Source organism: Poecilia reticulata, linkage group LG13 (genome assembly GCF_000633615.1).
Source record: "Poecilia reticulata strain Guanapo linkage group LG13, Guppy_female_1.0+MT, whole genome shotgun sequence".
Classification (NCBI taxonomy): domain Eukaryota; kingdom Metazoa; phylum Chordata; class Actinopteri; order Cyprinodontiformes; family Poeciliidae; genus Poecilia; species Poecilia reticulata.
Genome location: NC_024343.1, coordinates 13,065,304 through 13,087,596, shown reverse-complemented (window position 1 = coordinate 13,087,596; position 22,293 = coordinate 13,065,304). Strand labels below are relative to the sequence as shown.

At 37.2% G+C, this 22,293-nt stretch overlaps 1 protein-coding gene across 2 annotated transcripts in view; it reads left to right on the top strand.

Moving 5' to 3' along the window:
- The first annotated feature begins 149 nt into the window (after nt 1-149).
- The window catches only part of pdgfd (platelet derived growth factor d), a 64,163-nt gene continuing 42,019 nt past the window's right edge, over nt 150-22,293 (top strand). For both annotated transcript variants that reach the window (XM_017308088.1, XM_008425506.1), the window contains exon 1: nt 150-722. In XM_017308088.1, coding sequence (XP_017163577.1) covers nt 611-722 — 112 coding nt within the window. In that variant the 5' untranslated portion in view covers nt 150-610. The remainder of the gene's footprint in view (nt 723-22,293) is intronic.

Here is a 22,293-nt window from a genome sequence, read left to right as displayed (position 1 = left end):
ATATATAGGCTACATAGAGTTTATTTGTGACTTTAAATGCTTTGTAAAAAATAAATAACTCTTGACCGCCCGTGCCAACATCTCTTATTGTAACACACCCCACAAATACACACGCGCGCGCTCGTGAATGGAGAGCGCGCGCCTCTCTGTTGGCAAACTTTGACGCGCCCTGACTTTCACAGTGTAGATGCGTTAGATAGAAACTATTTGTCAGCGACTGGCTTGAATTTTTTATTTTCACGGTGATAAGACGTCCGACGCCTCTAATCTCATTGTCTGACCGTGAGCGGAGCTATATTATCCTCCACCTGCTCTTCCTTGTTTCGGAGTTTGCCCTCGGTTTCAACAGGAGCCTGACTTTCACAGCAAGGCAACTTCTTCCACACTTTGGTACTTTGGCACAAGCCGAGACATTGTGTCCGCACCTCACGAGCTACTGGAAGGCAGCACTTTTATTTCCTTCACCTAAAGAGTAAACATATTGGCAAACGCAAGAGCTGTTGAAAGAAAAGCGGTCAAAGCGTCTTGCTCGCTGGGAATTAAAAGTTAATCGTTTATTTGGAAGGTGAAGAAGACAGTTTGTTAAAGAGGGCAAAAGTTTAACAGCACCATGAATGGAGCGATGGTTTTCCAGATAATTTTATTGTTGGCCACTTTAAGCAAAGTCGGGAAGGCTCAGGTCGCCAATGCCAAAGTGTTGAGGGGCAACAGCAGAAGAGACGGTGAGATGTCTTTTTTTTTTCTTTCTCTCCACTATATAAGGTCGCAGCTTTCTTGTTTGTATGGAAGATGTGGTGTATAATTTTAAACAACAAAGGGGGAAAAAAATGTGAGTTTTTGGTGTTATTTTTGTAACAAATAAATGATACAGCTTGTAAATGTTCAATGAACAGAAGAGAAATGAGCAACAGAAATAACTAAATAAATGTTTAACTATCCCAACAAGCATCAACCAGTGGAAAAAGTAGAGAAAAAAAAAGTATTTTGTGGCAGACTGTCATCTGGGTGCTTAGATCCTGTCATTGCTTCCACAACTTCCCTAATCTAATTGCATACTTTCTGGAAGTGTGCCACACTTACTTTTTACTTACCCTTGAGGCTGAAGTCATGCTGCAGTGCCTGTGATTGTACACCTTCACTCAACTGCAGGGTTGCTTTTAGCTAGAAAACTTGAAAATGTGTGAGGGCATTATATTCTGTCCAGGAAAGCTGCTCTTTCAGGACTGCATTAACCAAAATCATTTTGTGTCTTTGTTGATGATGAGCAAAGCCTGATGCATAAACATATTTAGAAAACAAACAAAACACATAAGGGACTTGCACTTTAAATGTGGATGTATTAAATTATCTCTGTTGCACAACCCAAAATACAGTGTCTTGAAAAAGCATTGATGCGAGTTGAACATTTAGTCATGTCACAGTCATAAACTTCAATGTGTTTTATTAGGATGTTATGTGATGAACCTGCACAGAGTAATACATCTCTGTGAAGTTCAAGGAAAATGTTGCAAGGCTCTAAACATTTTTTTTTCATTAATGAATATCTGAAAAATGAATGCAGCACAACCAAATGCCTGTTTGTATCAAATAATTCCTAAACAGAGTCCACAAGTCTATATACAGTAAGCACAGCTGTTTTGTGAAAGCCTCACAGATTTGCTAGCAAGCATTACTGAAACAAATATTTGGATTTTGAATATCCGTTAGCACTGCTCAACCCATCATCCGGAAATGAAAAGAGTATGGAACAATTGCAAACTTAAAAAGTTGACTCAACAAAGATAAGGTGGTTTAATATAAATGTCCGCCACACGTCTCAGATTTTTTATTGTAAAATGTTTCGAGAGCTTTAGATATTTGCTTTCTACTTCACAGCTGTGTGGTTTATGACATAAAATTCTAATAAAATGCATTACAGTTTGTAAAGTGGCACATTTGACACAAAAAGACAAGCTTAAAGGAGGACCAATGCTTTTAGCTGGAAAATAGCATGAAAATAAGTGAGTGCGTTACCACATCAAACTATTTGGGTTAACTTGAGATCCATTTTAATTCTGCATGTATCTGTTAAAAATATAAACACTTACACTTCTACATACTACTTGTTGCAGTATCAAGAAAATGCTAGTTTGAATGATAGCAAGTGCAATCTGTTAAATATACTCTTTCTGCTTGTCAAATGATTGTGTGTAAACTGAATTATCTCACACAAACAGTCACAGCTGTACTAGAGTGGCACTGTGAGAAAAAGCTGACAGGATAGAAAAAGTATCTGAAAGCAAAAAGTTAAGGTTTTAGATGATATCAGATGAACCAGCGGCTGACAACTTTAGTTCCCAGCTTCAGAAAAAAAAATTGCTTAGAAAAGGACAAGAAAATATAAAGTTAGAAGACCACTAGGACACATTATTAACATAATAATTTGCTTTAAAGTCGTTATTTGTTATAACTGTTTCTATCCAAAGCTGATGAAAGAAGTTTTAACTTATTCTCAAAACAGATATAGCACAGTTAGCATGATAACAAATATTGTCAAGACTGTTTTCAATTTAAGAAAATGTGACCTTTAAAATTTATTTGGAAACATCAAAGTCCTAAGGCAAGTGTTTAAAAGGATCATTTTTACTTACAACTAGTACATTTCTGAGTAGTTCTTCACAGGCGTCTGACAGCTATTTTACTTTCCATGCTGACCTCTTTTCTGTCTTTTTCAAACAAATGGGTTTGTTAGTGCCACAAAGTCCCTGCATGCTTAGTGTTACTCTATTAGTCCCATCACACTATTGTGTATCTCCTTAGTGTTTTAGTGTTGTTGGAAAGATGCACAGCCTTTGGTAAATAAGTCTTAAGTATGTGACACTACAGAACACACAGCTTGTTGTGCTACTAAGCCAGACTACCACCTGTTGTACTTGACATGTTGGGATATTCAGCTGTGATGCTAACAATACATATATGCCATTGCAACAAAATTTGCGTAATTGCATCTGCTTTTGAAGTGTTTCAGCAATTACCTATTTATAATAATATTATTAGTAACAACTAAACTCCTATGCTATGCAATCACTTTTGCTGCACCAGAAAAGTTCACTCACCTTGACATGGTAAATGCTTGGAGTGGCTTTGACACCAGGGTCGTGTGACCAACTTTCCAACTTATTTAGCTAATAATTATTTGACTGTGGACATGCAAAGACTTTGTAAACATTGCTAAACATTCATCAAGTTTAGAACAAAATACTAAAAAAAAGAAGTCGACATGAGAGCAAAAGTTACCTTCTGTCCTGAATATTCTAACATTTTTTTCCAATCAGTCCGGCACTTGGAGTTCTTCTTATCTTACCGATGGGTTGCCGGTTTGAGCCCCGACTCTGTCTGCCTTACTAGTTGTGTCCTTGGGCAAGACACTTTATCTGCCTTGCCTGCTGGTGTTGGTCAGAAGGCCCAGTGGTGCCGCTCCATTGCTGCCTTGCTTCTGTCAGACTGCCCCAGGGCAGCTATGGGCAGCTTACAATATGCAGTGTGTGAAGTGTAGTGTGAAGTGGTCTGGAGTCCTGATAAAGCTCTACACAAGTATTGGCCATTTACCTTTTGCTATATGCCTACTTTATACCACATGTTATTGACATAACAAATCTCAAAGCTATTTTCTCAAAATACTGTTTATTTCTTCACGCATTAAAAAAAACACAACTGCTTTACATACACGAATAGAGACCTGAGTGAATTTATTCCTCCATATCTTTGTTCAGCTCTAACAAAAACTATGCCAAATGACTGCGCTATACATTAAGGCTGATTGGTGCTACAAAATGTTGTTTAGCTGTTATGCCTTTTAAAAATATTAACAAAATCTTATTTTAGCGCATGACCAAGCAAAAAATTGTTTCAATTGTTAGTGTTCTGCTTTATTCTTTTTGCTCATCCATAACTCACAGTAAAGCAGTGCCATCATAAATTCACTGCTAAATACTAGTGCTGTATCTTTGATGACCTCTGTAAAATTACATTATCTTCAGAATAATAGCTCTAATGCAGTCCTACATTTACTAAAAGTAAAGCATGTGGGGGATAATTTTACTAGTAAGATGGTTGTAGAAAGTTCAACTTGAGATTTTAAATGCCTAACAAATTCAGCAAAAGAAAAATGAACAGTACAGTAAAGCGTTCTTCAGCTTTCTGTCAATTTTGGTTTTGCTACATGTGCTTTAAGGTAGTTTTTTTCCCCCCAATATGAGTATATACGATGTTTCTAAGTAGTTGAATCTTGTAGAAAATATTATTTTACTCAGCTGGACTGCTTTGCCACAAGCGAGCAAAGAATCAACAATTATGCAAATTATCTCAACTTTGTAAAATCAACACAATCATAAAATAATTTATGCCAGAGAGTGTAATGGTCAAAATACCACTGAATAAAGCAGCACACTTCTCAATTGCTCTGACAATTTTTGTAGATGGGATTCTAGCTTTATTTTAATATGTCACTTGGTAAGAAGTAGAGAGCTGTTTAGTGCAAATCCTTGCACAGGTGTCAAAGTATTAATAGGAAGAGATAACATAAAATTAGACTGACGTGATCAAAGTTTTTCAATGCTTGATCAGATGCAGAACTTGAGGCAATTCTGTTTTTTAAGTAGACTGATTGTTTAATATATAAGGGGGCTGTTATGTAAAATTGATTTGTTGGAGCTTTATTTCATGTTATAATATTATCCCCTCATCAAAAACATACCTGGAATGTTGCTTTAATTCTTTGGTGCATGTTTACAAAATCCTTGAATCTCCTGTGGCGGCTAAGGGTGTCTAACACGCTTGCTCCCACAAAGTGCCACCTATTTCCACAAATATACTCAAATTAATAATTATTTGTTAGTAATAATTGTTAATTGAAGCTGCAGTTTCCAGAAAAGCTTCTGTCTCACAGAACATCCCTCCCCAACCCAGCTCGTTCAGACCAGTGGCAGCAGTAACTAGCAAATTTGTTTATGCTATGTGTATACTGAGCTCATCATATAAAATACTTCTCAGTCCAACGCGTCTGAGAACGGTTCTAAATGGCTTAATGGATACGCATTGATGTGTTGATGTAAAGTCGGAGAGTCAGAAAGAATAGGCACTTCTTAAAGAGACAGAGGCCCAATTTCAAGGTGTCAAATTGCAGAGTCACATTTCCTTTATACACAGAATACACAGAACTGAAGGTAACATAGTTACTTGATTGTGCTGTAAAATGTCACTATGTGCCTGGAAAGTGCATAATACTGCCTCTTTAAAAAGCTCTTTAATCCACAACAGTCTTGCTATAATTCGCTCTCTAGAAGCTTTCATAGCCAGCATGTATTCATAAGTGTGTGTTTGTTTTCCTCAGCTGATAGGTGGAACTTGAGAGCTTAGTTCCGGTATTTGATTGACTGGTTCTGATTAGAGTTGCTTCCATGTGCATAACCTCATGCTGATAGGGACTCCCAGGCATTCACTTGTCCACTGACTACTGTGAATGAGCCTGTGTGTCCCAGAGCATATTTATTAAAGGAGGTGTTACTTCAGAGATATTCTGACAGAAAGTTATAGTCCCCTTCAATTAACCCTGTCTCACTATGTTCCCTTATTTCCTTCATAACCATTTTTGGCACTTGGCTCATTCTTACAAAAACATAACAAGACAATGAAAGCTAATAAAGAGACAGCACAGCTCATTTCAATTACCTTTTGTGGAGGATTGGTGGCAACTTCTGTAGAAAAGTCTATTTAGATGCGTAGTCAGACATGGAGTGGTGTGATTGTGATGTGATATTCTTCACTGAAATGGATGTTTTTCATAATTTCATAATAATTTTCAGCCATTGTTTACTTCCAGGTTAAGTGCATCTGGTCTCTTCTGATGCAGATTTATTTTTCATAGCTCACATTAATAATGTAAAAGTTGGACGAAATGTGATATGCTTGTTCAGACTGCAGATGCTTTAAATACTATCATATGTATTTACAGTGTACGCATTGGTACGTACACTGTAAAAAAGAAAAAAAAGTCACATTTACGGTGGTTACCTGAATGTTACCGTATTTATACTGTAAACTAGAGATGTTTTTCTACAGTGTAGTACCACATAAGGAAGTGGCAAAATTTGATTATCTTTTGGGATGAAAATATCGGAAGTGGTAGATCCACACTGCATTGAAAAAGTTGGATATAGGTTGCATTTAGGTTTGAAACAATTAATTGTGATTAATTGATTATTGAAATAATCATCAGCTAATTTAGTCATCAAATAATTGTTACTTGGAGTATACAGACTTTGAACGTTATAAGTTGCTGAAAGAACTGCAGTCTGAACAGAAATAAAGACAAAACTGTACAACAAATATATAGATAATTTCAAGAATAGAACTATTTGCTTACTTAATTTTTTCTTGCCCCAAAATACACCCCTTTTACATTGATTTATTATCTATTTAGAGATCCTGTTGTTTCCTATCTAAAGCAAACTTCTTAGATTAATAAACATAATTTTAAATCTAAATCGTCTACGGATATAAATAATGTTGGATGTAACTGTTGCTATGTTCAAGAGCATAATAATGCTTTAAATCTAATTTTAATTTTCACTAATCCCAGCCTCATTCTCTTTTTTCTTGGTGAGGTTATTATGAGAATTTAACTGTGATTTTCTAAACATTGTTTTGTATTAATTCATGATTGTTTTTTGTGGTTAACAGTAATGTTGCATATTTTCTACAGCTACAGAAATTTGTTATTTTTTTCTTTCATGTTGATGGTGATAAGGGAAAACAGATAAGCAGCTACTGGCTGGCTGCATTGTTAGCTACTCCTGGCCCCTTTCCACTTTCCCTTCATCAACTTTCCTAATTTATTCACTGAAATATTCCGAAAGGAGAGATGTTTCCAAGTTTCAGATTAAGTTTATTGTCCCAGTGGTTATTACAGTTGATGCATCATTGGTTTCCAGACTCATGGCGGAAAGTTTCCACACCAAAGACATTTGTAAGTTCTTGTGGTTGCCTCTGCCACTTTGTTTAGGACTTGTTTGCTTTGATCATTTTAATCCTGATCCTGTGGTCACTGCACATAGCTCATCCAATGGACATTCTTCTGCTTTCTGCTTTAGCCAAACAATCAGTGTATCCCCAGTCAACATAAATTTGAACAATTGTTAGAAGAGGACACAAATATAGACCATGCATTACATGTTTGCTTTTTCACATTTTGTCACAGTATTACTAGAAGCCTTGTGTATTTGTGTGTGTCCAGTGAGTTTGGTGTACCATCTTTTGCTGCAAGTGTCTTATGATCCCACCAACCGTGCCAATGTGTAACCATGAACTCTTAACCAATTTTCATGGCAACCCAGCCCAACGTCAATCAGATTGGATAGAGATTTTGGAATATCAGTTTGAAAGATTCACAGGTTAGACTTAGAACAGGACATTGAACTGAAGCATGCTATACCAAACCATCCTCCTGTAGTGCTGGCTCTACGTTTAGGTTCGGCCAGCTGGAAAGGGTCAGTTTGCCCCTGTCTAAAGTCTTTTACTTCATCTGGCAGGATTTCTTTTTAGCTCCATTTATCTGACCTCATCACATCATGAGGGTTCCACCATAATGTTTCACGGTGGGAATGACAAATTTTAGGTAATGTGCAGTGTTAGTTTTCTGTCTGCTGTAATTGTAAAATAAAAAGTCAAATTTTGGTTCCATTTGACAGATTACCACAACTTTGCTGTATTTCTTACATGACTTAGGGCTAAATTTATATTGAGATGTTTTGATTTTTTTTGTTTTTTGTTTTTTTTTCAACTGAAGACTTTTTTTTCTTGCCACTTTTGCACAGTAGTGCAAAGTGACAACTCCAAAAGTTGTGGAGAACAAGACTTTTCAATTACATACTGAGGGGCTCATTTACTAAATAGGTGACTTTTGCAGAAGATTGGTGTGGCTGGATTTTGCTTTGGGGTATTGGAATAAAAAGGACTAAATCAGAACAAAACAGTTCAGATTTGTATTCCTCTGCAAAATTGAAAACCATGTATCACTTCACAAATATGCACCATTTTGAGATCTTTGGTTGTAACATAACAAGCTGTGGACATTTTCCAAGGAATTAATACTTTTTCCAAGGCGCTGCACAGGTCAAAGAACTGTACTACTTAGATATCTGTCTAGCATTAAATATGATAAGTGGATGGCAATACAGATGCTAATTCCCTTCTTTCTAGATTATAATGGTTAAAAGCGATAGAGGCGGAAGAGGAACAAGAGGTGGCTCTGGAAGCTCTTATGTGAGCAGGAGGCAACATTCCTCAAACATCTGTTTCAGCAGCAGTCACTCTTAAATTTTCCAAGAACCTTTCTGATGCTGCTTTGTTTTGTAGTACATTGTCGAAGGTCGTCTCTGTTCGTGGGAGTTCTTAATTGGCAGTCATTGCGTGTGTGAAACTATCTTCATATATATTGTTACTAAGATGGAAAATAGTAGCCTAAGACAAAAAAAAAATACGCCAAACCCCATCTCACTATTGTAGCGCTGGGCACATTTTTAAAATCCTTTGGTTCATATAGAAAGGCATAAAAAACTATTTTTGAAACATATTTCTGGATTTGTTTATGCTGTGAAAATCTTAGTGCACCTTTAAGCAGTCATTCAAAAAAAGTTTGGAGTTTTGAATAAGACATTTGTAGGCAGTGATACAATCTTTCTCTTTAAGACCTGAAGTTGGAGAGCAGCCTATAGGCACTGTAGGTTGTTATAACGTGACAAAATGTAAAATAAAAAAGTAACTTCTTTTGATAGCTTTGATATCTGTTCCTACGAAAAGGGAAGACACAAAAACCATGTTCTAGAATAAAACTCAAACAATGTTTGTGATTGACTTATGTTGACTTATGTATTATTGTGTACACACAATACCTTTTATTTTCTGCTTTGTTTCTTAAAAACGTTCGTAGTGCGAAGCAGGATTCCTTGATTTACAACTTATATTCATTGTTTAATTTTCAAAAGAGTTTTGACGACAACGAAGTGTGAAAAGCTCACATATTCACTTGTAAACTATGAAACATACCATGGAAAGTTCTGCCTCTTTTAATTGGTAATGTTTGTTGTACAGCAGCATTTCTCCTAATGAGGTTCTGTGGCAGACGTAGGTCTGAAGCAGTAATAAATGAAGTACTCTAAGGATTTAGGAAAAGTTTTTCCACCATGTTACCACACAGCAGATATGTGGACAAACATGCTCCAAACACAGGTGCAGCTGAAGTGTTACATGGGAAAAGCAGTCATGCTTACAACCAGGGTGGTGGTTAACTTCCCATACAGAAACAGGTTTGACATGCTGGTTTAAACATTTAATGTCAAGAAGCCATTATTTAGTTAAAGAGGAACTGAGCTTAACAGAGAATATAACGTCTGTTCTTGGTCAGGCCAAAGCTTCACCATGTTTTGTTAAAGAGCACTGGCATAGCAGTCTGAATCCTCTTCTTCTAATAACGCCCTTCTTATCTTTTGCCTACCTCTCTCAGGCCCGTCTTATCATTCTGTGCCTCTCTACATATCACTCAATCTCTCCAGTTCCCTCTCTTTTAATCTCTCTCTGTCTTATTTCTGACTTTATCTTCTCATCTTTTTGCCGTCTGTTTCAGCTGTTTTTAATCAAAAGCTGCAGTTCTGTTAGCAAATGTTGGAAAACAGCATTGCTCATATGCACATTGGCATCAGACAAAACTGTTACATAAGCAAGGTTAAGGCATTAAAGTAAAATAAAGTTTGTAAACTTTTAGAAATTTACATAAAGCATAGATCTATAATGTGATTGAAAGGGCAAAAAAGACATATCTGCTTTAAAGTTTCACTCATAATGATTCATAATGAGAAAAAAACTTACAAAGTGTAAACTCAAGTGTAGTGGCTGTGGACCCAAAATGTTTATAATGCTTATAGTTAAGTTTATTTGTAAAGGACATCTTCAGCAACGAGGCAGTTCAAATTGCTTTACCTCATAAAAACATCATAGTCACCAATTATAATACAGCAAACAAGCATTACATTTGATCAAATACTATAATTAAAATCAAATAAATACACAGCGAACATTTTGATCAATGTTCTACTGGTCAAATGCAGCTTGAAACAGGTGAATTTTAGCCTTGATTTAAAGGAAATCAGTGTTTCGGCAGTTTTCTGGAAGCTTGTTTCAGATTTGCAGTGCATTACAACTGAATGCTGCTTCTCCATGTTTAGTTCTTTGGATGCAGAGCAGACTACCGCCAGAAGACCTGAATGGTCTGGACAGGCTGATACAGTGATTCATAAACTCACAGAAGTATTTTAAAGACTATTCTCCGAGCTACAGTGAGTCAGTGTAAGGACTTTAAAACTGGGATGATGTGCTCTATCTTCCTGGGTGTAGTATAGAAAACTAAATGCACAAAGATGATCATGTAGGTGTTTACACTAAAATACACTAAATATGCAAATAAGAGAGGGGCAAAATAAATATGTAATCATTGAGAATATGGAGTTCATGAGTGGAAAATCATATTGCATCCTGCATGTAAGCTCACCCGTGCATGTGTAACTCTCTCCTAAAGGAGATTTTTATTTATGAAGCTGCATTCTGTATTGTATCGACAAATGAACCACCCCTTTAGTCCATATGGTAGGAAGTCCTTATTAGAAATAAAACAGTTTGTGACTATTGAAACAGACTACACACACTTTGATTGGGCAACACATTTATATATTATTCTTAATATAAATAATACATTCTACTCCTCACTGCTGAGCAACTGAGAGAATGACTTGTAACATATTAAACTGATGTTTGATACTCATTTACCTTTTATTTATCTTGTTGATGTGTCTTATCAACCCAAGCACGGATATCCAAGTGTCCCAATGACATGTTGTCACTAACAGTAAAATAAATGTTTCTGAAGCTCAGCAAACACTCTGCTGGCGAGCAGGAGTTGAACATGTCATGACATTGTCTACTATCACATTGCACAATGGAAGGTGCCAAAACATTTTCTTTTTCAGCAGAATCCCATCAGAAAGGGTCAAACGGACATATTAGTCCAACAATGAATCGTCGTCAGTCTCAGCCTGATGTGCAATGTGAATCCGATGCTAACAAGAGACAATGGACATTTGTCTGGACAACTGAAATCAAAAATCAGACATTGGTTGCCGCAGGAGTGATGCTAAAAAGGTTTTCCCCAGAAAAATATGTAGCACAATTTGATATTTGTTGTAAATGATTACTGGTCAGGAGAGAGCTACATTGGGAATCGGTCTGCCTGCATGCCAAATGTACACAGAACACCAGTTCAAGCTCACCAGAGACATTTTCTTTCTTTCATACAATAGACAATAATCTCAAACTGTTTATTTAGTTGATTTATTTCCTGCATCGTATAGGCTTTTTACGTCTAAAGGTGATTTAATTGACTATTAGATGTTTTTTTTCTCCTGAAATGTGTTTTCCCAGAACCTCCTATTTTACCGTGGCCATTTGTTGTATGTGTCTCTACTGCAGGCTCCAAAGCAGTGCAATTTTTATAAATAACATACCATGCCACTGAGCAGAACACTTCTCCTCTTGCGAAAGCGATTACACTTATCAACTTACATAGAGTCACTACAAATGCTACAGAAACCTGTTACTGCAATAAATGTCCCTGTTTTGTCGCATCTAATACGAGAGGAGCAGAAACAGACGTCCAACTGGGATTAGAAGTGTTACATTTCTGAAACATAACTGAAGTCAGAAAAAAGGTTGTGACGCTCACAGATTTTAATAATCAAATTCAGAGATATACTTCCTGGAAACAATAACCTGACTCACATGCATCGCTGTGTTTTGTGTCGTACTTTAAAATCAGGTGAGGTTACTCCTTTCTCCTTCATAGACATCAATGTTTTAGATTCTGTTTCTGTTAAAATGAACAGAAATCGTGAGTTTTACACAAGTTTTAGCTGAAATGGCTGAATTATTTTACTTTAAAAAATCACCCAGGGTTTAGCATTCTCCATATGTTCGTTTGTAGTAAATGAAAAGTAAGTAGCAGTCCTCACAAAAGCCCTTTTCTGGGAAGAAAATTTTTTTCCCTCGTAATATCTTTTTATCATGGGAAATGCAGTGAAAAATGCAAAGAGGAGTGATAATGACTGGCAAACCTTGACGTTGGTGACATGAAATTACTTACCAAACTAAAAGGTCTCGTCACTTTCTGCAAAGAAAGTCAGCGGAAACTTAAAAATACCTAAATTAAGCTTGAAGAAACATTGCTAAAGAATACTTAGATTACAAGAACGGCGAGTCTTTGAAACTAAAAATATATAGAGCAGACTTGCTCAGTCAGAACAGTTAAGTGCATTCTTGTTATTTATTTTTGCTTTAAAAGTAGTGTTTACTTGTCTTTATCTCCAATAAATTACAACTCCGTGAGAATTTTGTGGGATCAAAAGCTTGTTTTCTTTTTTTATTAACTGGTTTTGGCTTCTTGATTAAATCATATTTAATATGAGATCCTCTAAATCATAAAAAAAAAAAAAAACTGTGTATTCATTTGGCATGAAACAGGAAAATCCAGTCTTCTTTTTTTGGGCAATACTGTTAGTGAGCTTGTTTACCCAATCTTGTCATATTAAACATAGGGATTTAAAGGGGGAAGCAGAGTCGCTGGAATTCATGAGTCACATGGAGTCCCATCCCAGAGTGCTAAACTGCCCACCCACCTCAGCTCGCTCACATCCAAACACAACTGCAGGACCTCCCTTTCGAGGGAATCCCCCAATAAGTAGCTGTCATCATGAGATATAAACATAAACGCTCTGCCCGAGCCAAAGTCACCACACCTCTAAATGTTTGGCAGACACTATTGTCATCTCCTGCTCATAAATATTAGGGTGTTCACCAGTGAGACATTGTGATGTGGGGAGGGGAAGGAGTTCAAATTCATTTCTTTCTGTTACAAAAACAAAAACAGAACAATTAGTGTAAATGATGTCTTGCAAAAGGATGCATATGCTCATCCATAAGGTGATACACGGATTTTCATATGGAGTGTGGGCAGCTGATGAACAAATCTAGGAAGAACCTGAAGGGCAAAGAAGAGGAGGAGGGAAAAGGTGTTTGGAAAAAGATATGCCTAGTTCAAAGACCGGTCCCTCCACTTTTCTGCTTCGTCAGCTCCCAAAGAGATAGAGAGGACCAACGGCAGGCCAAATTGATAGAGTATAAAAGAGGAGGTGGACGAAAGCAGAAATGATTGAGGAGTGGAGAGGAGAGATAAGACATTTCTGGAAAGGGAGAGCAGAGCCAAGTATAGTATCAAACATAAGCAGATTATCTGATCTCAACATCTGATCAGAATCGAAGCCAAATGAGATAAAAATACAGAATCATGACTTTTTTTTTATTCACTCTGTGTGCTCAGGGAAGTCAAAATGTAATTTAGCTTCTTAATCTCACACCTCCAATACGATTCTTGAAATATAGAAAATACTAAAGAAAATCCATTGCTTTGACCAGATGTATACCAAAGATTATACCTGTGAAGACAAACAAGATTGACATATTATACAGATTTTTGTTCTTACTTATTGACTAAAGGTAATGCTTTGCATCCTGAGAAAATCTTGAAATAATAAGTCAATATACAACCTTTATTTTATTTTTTATTTTTTTACAGAAATCCGGCCTCTGAAGTTATATGGGAATCTTTTACAGCCAGTGTTCATTTGAACTGGGCTTGAATTGAAATAATACTAGAAATTCTCTCAAACAAAATACTTCAGTCCATACAAGCAAACGCCAACACAAATCAGGTTATCAGGTTTAAATGATAACCATAGCGGGGGAAAAAATGCCAACTTGCACTTTTGAGCTGCTGACATTTTTTTTTGAACTTATTGTTCCTAATGACTTGTCTGATGTAATAAATTACCTGAGGAAAGCTGGATGGGGGTCAGAATTACAGCCATTAACTTCTTCTGTGGATCGTTAGGTATGTGAACCCTATTGCAAAGAAAAAAAAAAACAAATACAACATTTAATGGGGATAAGAGACAGAGCAAAAGTTTTATATTCAGCTGAAAATTACTATTATGGACCTAATGGAGGACATTAGCTAGTAAGAGTGAACAATGGCTTAATAACCTTCAGCAAAATACAAATATTATACAAAACAGTGCTACATGAAAAGTGTGATGGTGATTCTGTGGCCTCCAAGCCATGACCATCTTTGATTTTCACTATTTGACTAATATCTGAATAGCTGTATTTGTAAGAGAAGGTTTTTCATCAGCTTCCAGAAATAGAAAATGGTTTTCTGAAGAAAAAAGGCATTCGAGTGACATAAATAAATGCTCTGAAACATCTCCATATCTATATTTTTGCCTGTAAATGTCTATAATTCTTGCCATTTTAACAATATTATCTCCACTTATGCAGTCCTGTAGCATCATCAATGCTGATAAAAAGTCAGATTTTTTTTTTTTTTTAGCTTGGAGGCACAGAATTCATAATTTCCAAAGAAAATAGTTTGTTTGCAAAGTTGTGAAATGTGCAGACTCATTTATCTCTTCTAATGTGTATTGTCTTCCTTTGGCAATAATAACTCAATTTACCATCCAATAAAGCACTTCTGAAAATGAGCAGAGTTGGGGACACAGTGGAGGAGAATTAGAAAGCAGGCTAGAGGGTGTTAAAAAGACAGATGTTTAGTTTTTGTGGAGCACAGCAAGCCTTGGCAGCTGAAGCATCTTCTGAGTTTTAGTGAATGTAGTTTAAAAAAAGGAAAATATGACATAGAAAGCAAGGAGTATTTGCATAAAACAAACATTGTCAAGAGAAGGACGAAGTGAAATTGTTAGAAATTAGAAATGAGTGAGCAAAAGGAGAATTAAGAGAATAAGAAGTCTAAACAAGGACAAGGTCTTGAGTGGAAGATTAGCAAAGGGAGCAAAGAAGAAAAGGCAAAGAAAATAAAGGGGAAATTCTGCAGCCTGCCTGTATGTGAGTTTCACAGAAAACAGCTGACAAGTGCATGAACAAAAGAGCTGATGAAAGATGGAGACGGGGAAGGGATGAAATGAGACAACAGAAATAGAGCATGATGGATATGAAAGAGACACAGTGGAGGTGTGAAAAAAGCAGTGATATGAGAGAGAGTGCATGGTATCACAAAAGAGAAACATGAGAACCAGGGCTGTGCTGCATAAGCAGAGACGGCAAAAAAAAATTAACCAGATTGTGATAAGACAAGTACAGAGGGAGAGACGGCTTGACGAGGGATTCAGAGGTTCCCTAAAACTGAAATAAAACATTGATGAATAAGAAAGAAGTATAATACATGGGAGTAAAACAGCGTGCAGGAGGCAGCATGCGCTTTGAAAGGATGCAGATTAAGTGCATAGTGATCTTCTCTCAGCGTTGGCTCTGTCCCAGTCCTTGAAAAACAAAGCTTATGTGGGTAAACAGCAAAGAGATGAAAAACCTGCTGATGTGCTGGTGGGAGTGAGTTAAAGATTCAAAGATGAGGGAAAGGCTGCTTGTTTGTGTGTTTGAGAATAGATTTTGGTTGACATTATCCCCCAAACTACAGAATGTAGCAACTCAAATATCACTCACAGTGTAATTGCCACTAAAGCGCATATAATGCTGGTGAGAAGTTTAAATATTCTCATCATCAGCATCAATTTTTAAGTAATTTGGGGATTTTAGTGATACAGTTGAACATTTTTCCTTTTCCAGAATGGAGGGACTATATAATAGAAAGCTGCTATTATAACTGCAGAAAAACAAGAATTGTGTGCAAAATGTAGCTCTAAATATATGCATACCCTATCAACAATATTTGGTTGAACATCCCTTAGGAAATTGCAGACTGCTGACATTTCATTGCCATCAACAACTTTCGTTCTGTCTAGATATTTAACTTGTCTTCCCATCAGAACTTATACAAATTAATTAGCTTCCTGGTAAAGATTTGGTTTATAAACCTAGCCTGTTACTCTTCAAAAGAGTGAGAAGTCAGGAGCCATTTTCTAAGATTGATATTAGCACGCAGTTATGTCAATTTTTCACTCTTCTGACCAAAACTGTCTCTTCAAATGAAAATAAATGTGTTTGTTTAGGAGGAGCTCAGGCTCAAGCCCATCACACCCTAAAAGGAGCTAAACACTTGTATAATTGCCTACAGTGAAGTGATATTTACATCAAGATTGACTAGGAGGCTGCTGACCAGAAAGGTGCCTGCTTAAATATTATCTACCAGCATGACTGACAGTTACAGCTACTCACATGGGCAATCCAACTACCTTGAGAAACGTTTTGTGGTTAGAGGAGATAAAGATTGAACTGTTAAATTGACTACTGTTAAAAGCCACGTCTGTTGCAGGTAACAAGTCGTTTTAAAGGAGCGCTAACATTTCTGACTGGTTCAAATACCCTGAACCAGTCCAGAAGCCAAATAAAAAGCATGTGGTTTCTCTATCTCTTCTTAATGGACATTCATCCAAGTATGATCATGGATGTATGCATGGCTTTGACTCTGTGTGTTGATTGTGTGATTTAGAAAAATAAGTTCAAACTTTTTCCTTTGACTGAAGGTTGCTTATTTTAAAACAAATACTGCACTGGAGAAAGAAAATAAGAATTGAAGTTCAAAACTAAAATGGCATTTACTCTCATAATTTCTGCATGTGAACTTGTGCTTGGCTATGTATGTGCAATGCTTATAGAGCTCCTTAGACTGGTGCACCAAGCACAGACATCCCCGATGCCAATGTCAGCATCCACAGTCTACATTTCTAAAAAAAAAAAAGTATTTTTTCAGAGATGTTACATGAATGAGCAGAGATTCCTGAAACACCTGAAAGCTGAATGGGTGTAATAGCACTTGGAATCAATCTGACGGATGAAAAATATAAATAAAAGGTTATAAACAACAATATATATGTATTGTAAATATAACAATTCAAGCTGCTGATTGTACACCTATAAGGATCCTCAGGAATTAGACTTGCTTTATGTTTCAGCAGCACAGATGGTTGGTTTGACCTGCAGGTTTGTCCTCTTAGGCTTCAGTGTTTTATGTTTATCTCCCCAATGCAGTGTGTTTATGCATTCAGCTCTAGCTCCCTCTGCGCTTATGGGAGCTGCTGCTTAAAAATTGTTCACATCCACAGACAAAGTCTCCAGTTATTGTGAAAAACACTGAATATTGGCTCTGTTTTCATCATATAGTAAATGTGCAGTGGGGGAAAGGATTATCAGCCTCAAGAGTATGGCAGATGTTTTCACTCTGTGAAGTTGTTATTATTATAGCAAATAGTCTTCATAGAGACACGTAATGAGGCAGCGACTACCATAGCGGCGGCTCTTGCACGTCTTTTTTGACAGATTTTATCAGCACAACACACCAACTGAACAATACATGAAAAAAACGATGTGTGGCTAGGATTAGACTGAAGACCTGGCTAAAGTAAAGTCTTTGTCCAAATAACCAGGATGGTTCTAGACGTTTTGCATTAATAAATGCAAATCATCTGTTGAAAAATGATTTTGTGTTTACCTTTGATATGTTTCTTTGGCTTTCTCTGGAATTTTACAAATTGGTTCTTTAGGGTCACTCTGGGTTTCTCTGAAGGCTCAAAAACATGCACATTAGGTTAATTGGTCCATCTAGCAGATGCCTTTTGATGTAATCATGTGTGCATGGCTATTTGCTTTGTGTCTCTCTATGTTGCCATGTGATGGAATGGCATCCATTTCAGGGTACGCCTCACAGTCTGACTGAGGTTAATACGGTAAACAACATGGAAAGATGAACTTTTAGAAAAAAAAGAGGGGTTTTCATTGAGTTTGTTAACTGTCTTGGCTCCCACTTGACAGAAATCCAGTAATGCAGGAGGTTGGAGTGTTTTATAAAGAAGAAAAAAAAATCTGAAAAGAGTCAAATGTTTTTAAATGCTTCCACTTCCTCCTAAAGCACTAGAGACACACATCCTTCCCCACTAAAAGAACCTTGAAATGAGCAAAATTGTGTTTGCAGGACTATGTAATAGTAAGAACATGACAAGTGTCAAAAGTGACACTACAGAAAGATGAGAGCAGGAGCTGCTTTCACCCCCAGGAGAGGCATCCCAGCTGAAGAAAAGAGATAAACACTGTATGTTTTATACCGCGCGTGTGTGTGTGCGTTGAAAAAAGTCTGCGTTTGAGACATCCTCTAGTGCACTGAGAAAGCTACGTCTTTGTTACTCTGACAATGCTGCCCTGACACATTTGAAAAAGACTTCCCCCCCCCCTCCTCTGTCAAACACTTTTATCTTTCCTTCTCTAACTGTCAGCGTTTCGTCCCCCTCCTCTCTGATTCTTTATTTGTACATCTCAGCATTTCTCCTGCTGCCCCCAAACCCCCAATCTCCGAGTTGTCTTCATTAGTTTTCTCTTCTGGTTTCATTTCATAGTCAACTCTTTGTTGAGTCTTAGTTTTTCTTTTTTTTTTGGTATCTTGGAAGCACAGAGTGAGGAAGAGTTGGATGCAAACGTGGGGAGAAAAGCAGAGAATATGCAGTGTGGAGAAGAGAGGATTGGGGGATAGGGGACACTGACATGAGAAAAGGCGTTTTTAGAGTGCTATCAGAATAATGAAATGATAGGCAGAAAGCTCGAAGCTAAAAGAGAAAAATGGTTAAAAAGAGGAATTAAAAAAACAGCAGAAGGATGAAGTTATGTGCCACTGCAGCGCCTGCAGCAGGATAAGTGATCCCTGCGGTAGATAGAAGGTCAGACACACACTTGACAGTCAGATCGCAGCTTAACCCTGCATCATAACTACACACATGCAGGCAACGCTGCACTTGGGCACATGCTCCCCGACACAAACGTATACAAATGCACACTCACAGACACATCCAGATGATACAAGGCAGACGGACTGGGAGCAGGATGGCTGTCAAAACAACAGCATCTGCTCAGCATCACACACAACGCTCCGAGCAAACACACACAAGCATATATCCAGCAAACAGCGCCCAAGCAGTCCTTAGAGGGATCAACTCTGATTTTTGATAAACTAGTGCAAGCCCAGCTGGGGCCTGGCAAACACACTCAAACTCACACACTTTAAAAGTGCAAGGTGCACATAGCTCTAAACATTTCACACTGATTTTTTTCTGTTTTAAATGCAATCGTTACTGTTATTTTTAAACGCAGAACTGCAAGTGTCGGTTTACGGAAACCTTTTGTTTCTTGTTTTATTATTTTGTGGTGGTGTGCAGAAATATTTAAGCCCCTTTGCCCTTTTCACATTTTATTAAGTCCCTACCACAGACATCAGTGCATTTTACTGGACGTTTATGTGATGCAGCATCCCCAATGATGGCTCATTTGTGTACAGTGAAGATAAGGATACATGGTTTTCAGTTCAGTTAATAAAAATAAAAATCATAGAATTTTGGTGTGCATGTGTACTTAGTCCACGTGTACATTGCCCAATACGAATGCAATTTCCAGCATCTAGAGACAGATTTTTTTTGTGTCATTTTTTCTTTGCAAAAATAAAGTCAAGCTCAGTCAAGAGAGCATCAGTGACCTAAACATAGATGTTTCAGCATATCCACTCGTCTGATGGCTTCAACCGTTTTTTTTCTAAGAGTCGTTGGTGTTGGTGTGTCTTTTTGTGTATGGTTGATTTATTAATATATATATATATATTTTTTTTTCTCATATTTTCTTTTTTTAATTCATTGGGTCTACAATATTGATGCAATTTTTAACTTTTCCATCTCAATTAGTCCTAAAATAGATGAGTGCCCTTTGTTTCTCTTCAGCAACTATAGAGGCACATTTTATTCTTTTTGGACAGCAGTACTTTGTCCTTGAGGCCTGATTTGTCACAAAATGCTTTAAAAATCCACAAACTCAGTGATCTGACTACAGTGGGGAGACGCTGTTAGTCAGCAGGTCCTGTGGTTTGCTCACAGGGGGAGAGAGAGATGCTTGGTCAGGGAAAGAGGAAAACATGACCAAAAGACACACATCTATTAATAAAAACAGATTAATGTAGTCAAAATTATCTGGAAATAATACTTCAAAAAGGCAGAGATCAAAAGTGGCAAAAATTAAGACATGCAATGAAACACTGCCATACTCAAAACGGTGAGGTTTTGTAAGGAGATAAGAATAAAACCTTTTTTTTTTTTTATCAAGAAACTTTTCAGCGACTTTACTGAACTGACTCGATCTCTCAGTTGTGCTCCTCTCTTTGTGATGCTCTCATGTCATAAAGACAGTCGCAGATAAGGTAAACCCTTGTGCTAATGTTGGATCCAAGCTTTAGACATGGTCTTTGTTTATTTTCAGTATAAGATAACATTGATTTAAGATCAATAAAGACTCTCTAATGTGATTTAAGACTAAGACTTTTTAGCCAAAAAGACTTAGCTTCACCTTCCAGTTAATGTCCAGTTCTGGCTGGTGTAGCATCGGTGTACTTTACTGAGTTTGCTCAGTAAGCAAGGACTTTGTCTTTCACTTAATTTAGTGGGGTAAAAATGCTATACTGTATTCTTTAAACTAAAATAGGTAATCCAAAAGGTCCCAAAACCTTTAAAAACAACTGCATTTTGTAAAGGTAGCATCTGTTTGTCTGCTTGAGTGTAAATCAGGGCTAATTGATTGTCCTCGTCAGCCCTGATGTTCAGACTGCAGTAGCTGTCAACAGGGGCCGAGTGTTTCTCTAACAAGCTCAGTGAACATACACACCTTCACCGTCTCCTAAGCTCATACACTATAGCTATTACGTCAATTCCTAATGTGAGGATAGGCTCAGTAAAATTTAGCTACGGACCTTCATGGAAGCACATATTCACGCCTACGAAAGGTCGGCAAAATGCAGGTGGCATGATCTTGTCCCAAGTAGGCCTGTCACGATAACAAATTTTGCTGGACGATTAATTGTCTAAAAAATTATTGCGATAAACGATAATATTGTTTCAAGACTTTTTAACACTGATTTAATGGAAATTACGTAATAATGCATGCGATTTCCTGTCATAGGTACACTTCATTTTCAAAAGAACACTTAACACTGGAACTGATAAACTAAATAAACAAAACAACCAAAAACAAAAATAAAATGGATTCTCAGTCTCCATTAACAAAAAACTTATAAAAACTAAACAACATAAAGCCAAAGTGGAAATAAATACTGCATTCAACCAAGAGCGCAGATTATGAAGTCTGTATACTATATTGTCCTTCAATAATCACTAGATTTAAATAGAGAAGATGGGCACATCCGACTACCTAATGCAATAGTTCATACTACACCATTTTTTGGCCCTATTTTCCCCTTATGACAATCTTAGATCATTGGTTGATCTAACCGATCATCCTGCAGTGTGTGGTGTGTAGATCACACATCTGCTGGTGTAGATCTTCGTGGCCGCTCCGATCTAAATCAGGGGTTTAGATCGGGGGTTAACGTTGAATCTGACAGGTAGCCAATCAGAAAGCACGGATTCTCCTCTGCGCTTTCTGAGGGGAAGTTATGGAGGGGAATCCCAAACAGCTGACACGGCTCAACCAGAAGTCCAGCGGACATTGGCGATAATATGTGGAAACAACATTAATATTTATTCAACATTTCATGCAAAAAAAAAAGAAGAAATGACAAGGGGAGGAGTTTGAGCCAAATTACTACTGCAGCTGATAAACCTGGTAAGTTTTCAGCTGTTTTTCGTTAACATGACATAAATAGGTTATAATGATTTTCATTCAGTCAGGACTTTACGCTGACTCTATAGCATCACAGGTAGATTCTAGTAAAGCATTGATTAATGGCTGATTTTAAAATTAGTTAACTGGACTTGTAGCCATTATTTTGTGCCCATGTGGCTGGACACCACACGGCACGACGAACACGATCGAACCGTTATGCCTAGGATTTCTGTCGGCTAATGTGTGGTCTCTGAGGTTTTGAAAATGGGCCGACAGCGTGTGTAATGTGCGCTGGACATTAGACTAAGGAAATGAGTTAGGGAGGGTCAGTGGAGAGCACGGGAGCTGAGCCTTTTTTCATTCAGTGTCATCAACAGAAAGAATAAAAGGCAGGAAGAGTCGATAAAGCCGATAATTAAAATGAGGTCGATAGGTTTAATTTATCGTGCAATTAATTGATTTATCGTTTAACGCGACAGGCCTAGTCCCAAGTGGTTTCCATGACATTTCCCAGTTTGACAGATGTTGAAAATTTCTGAA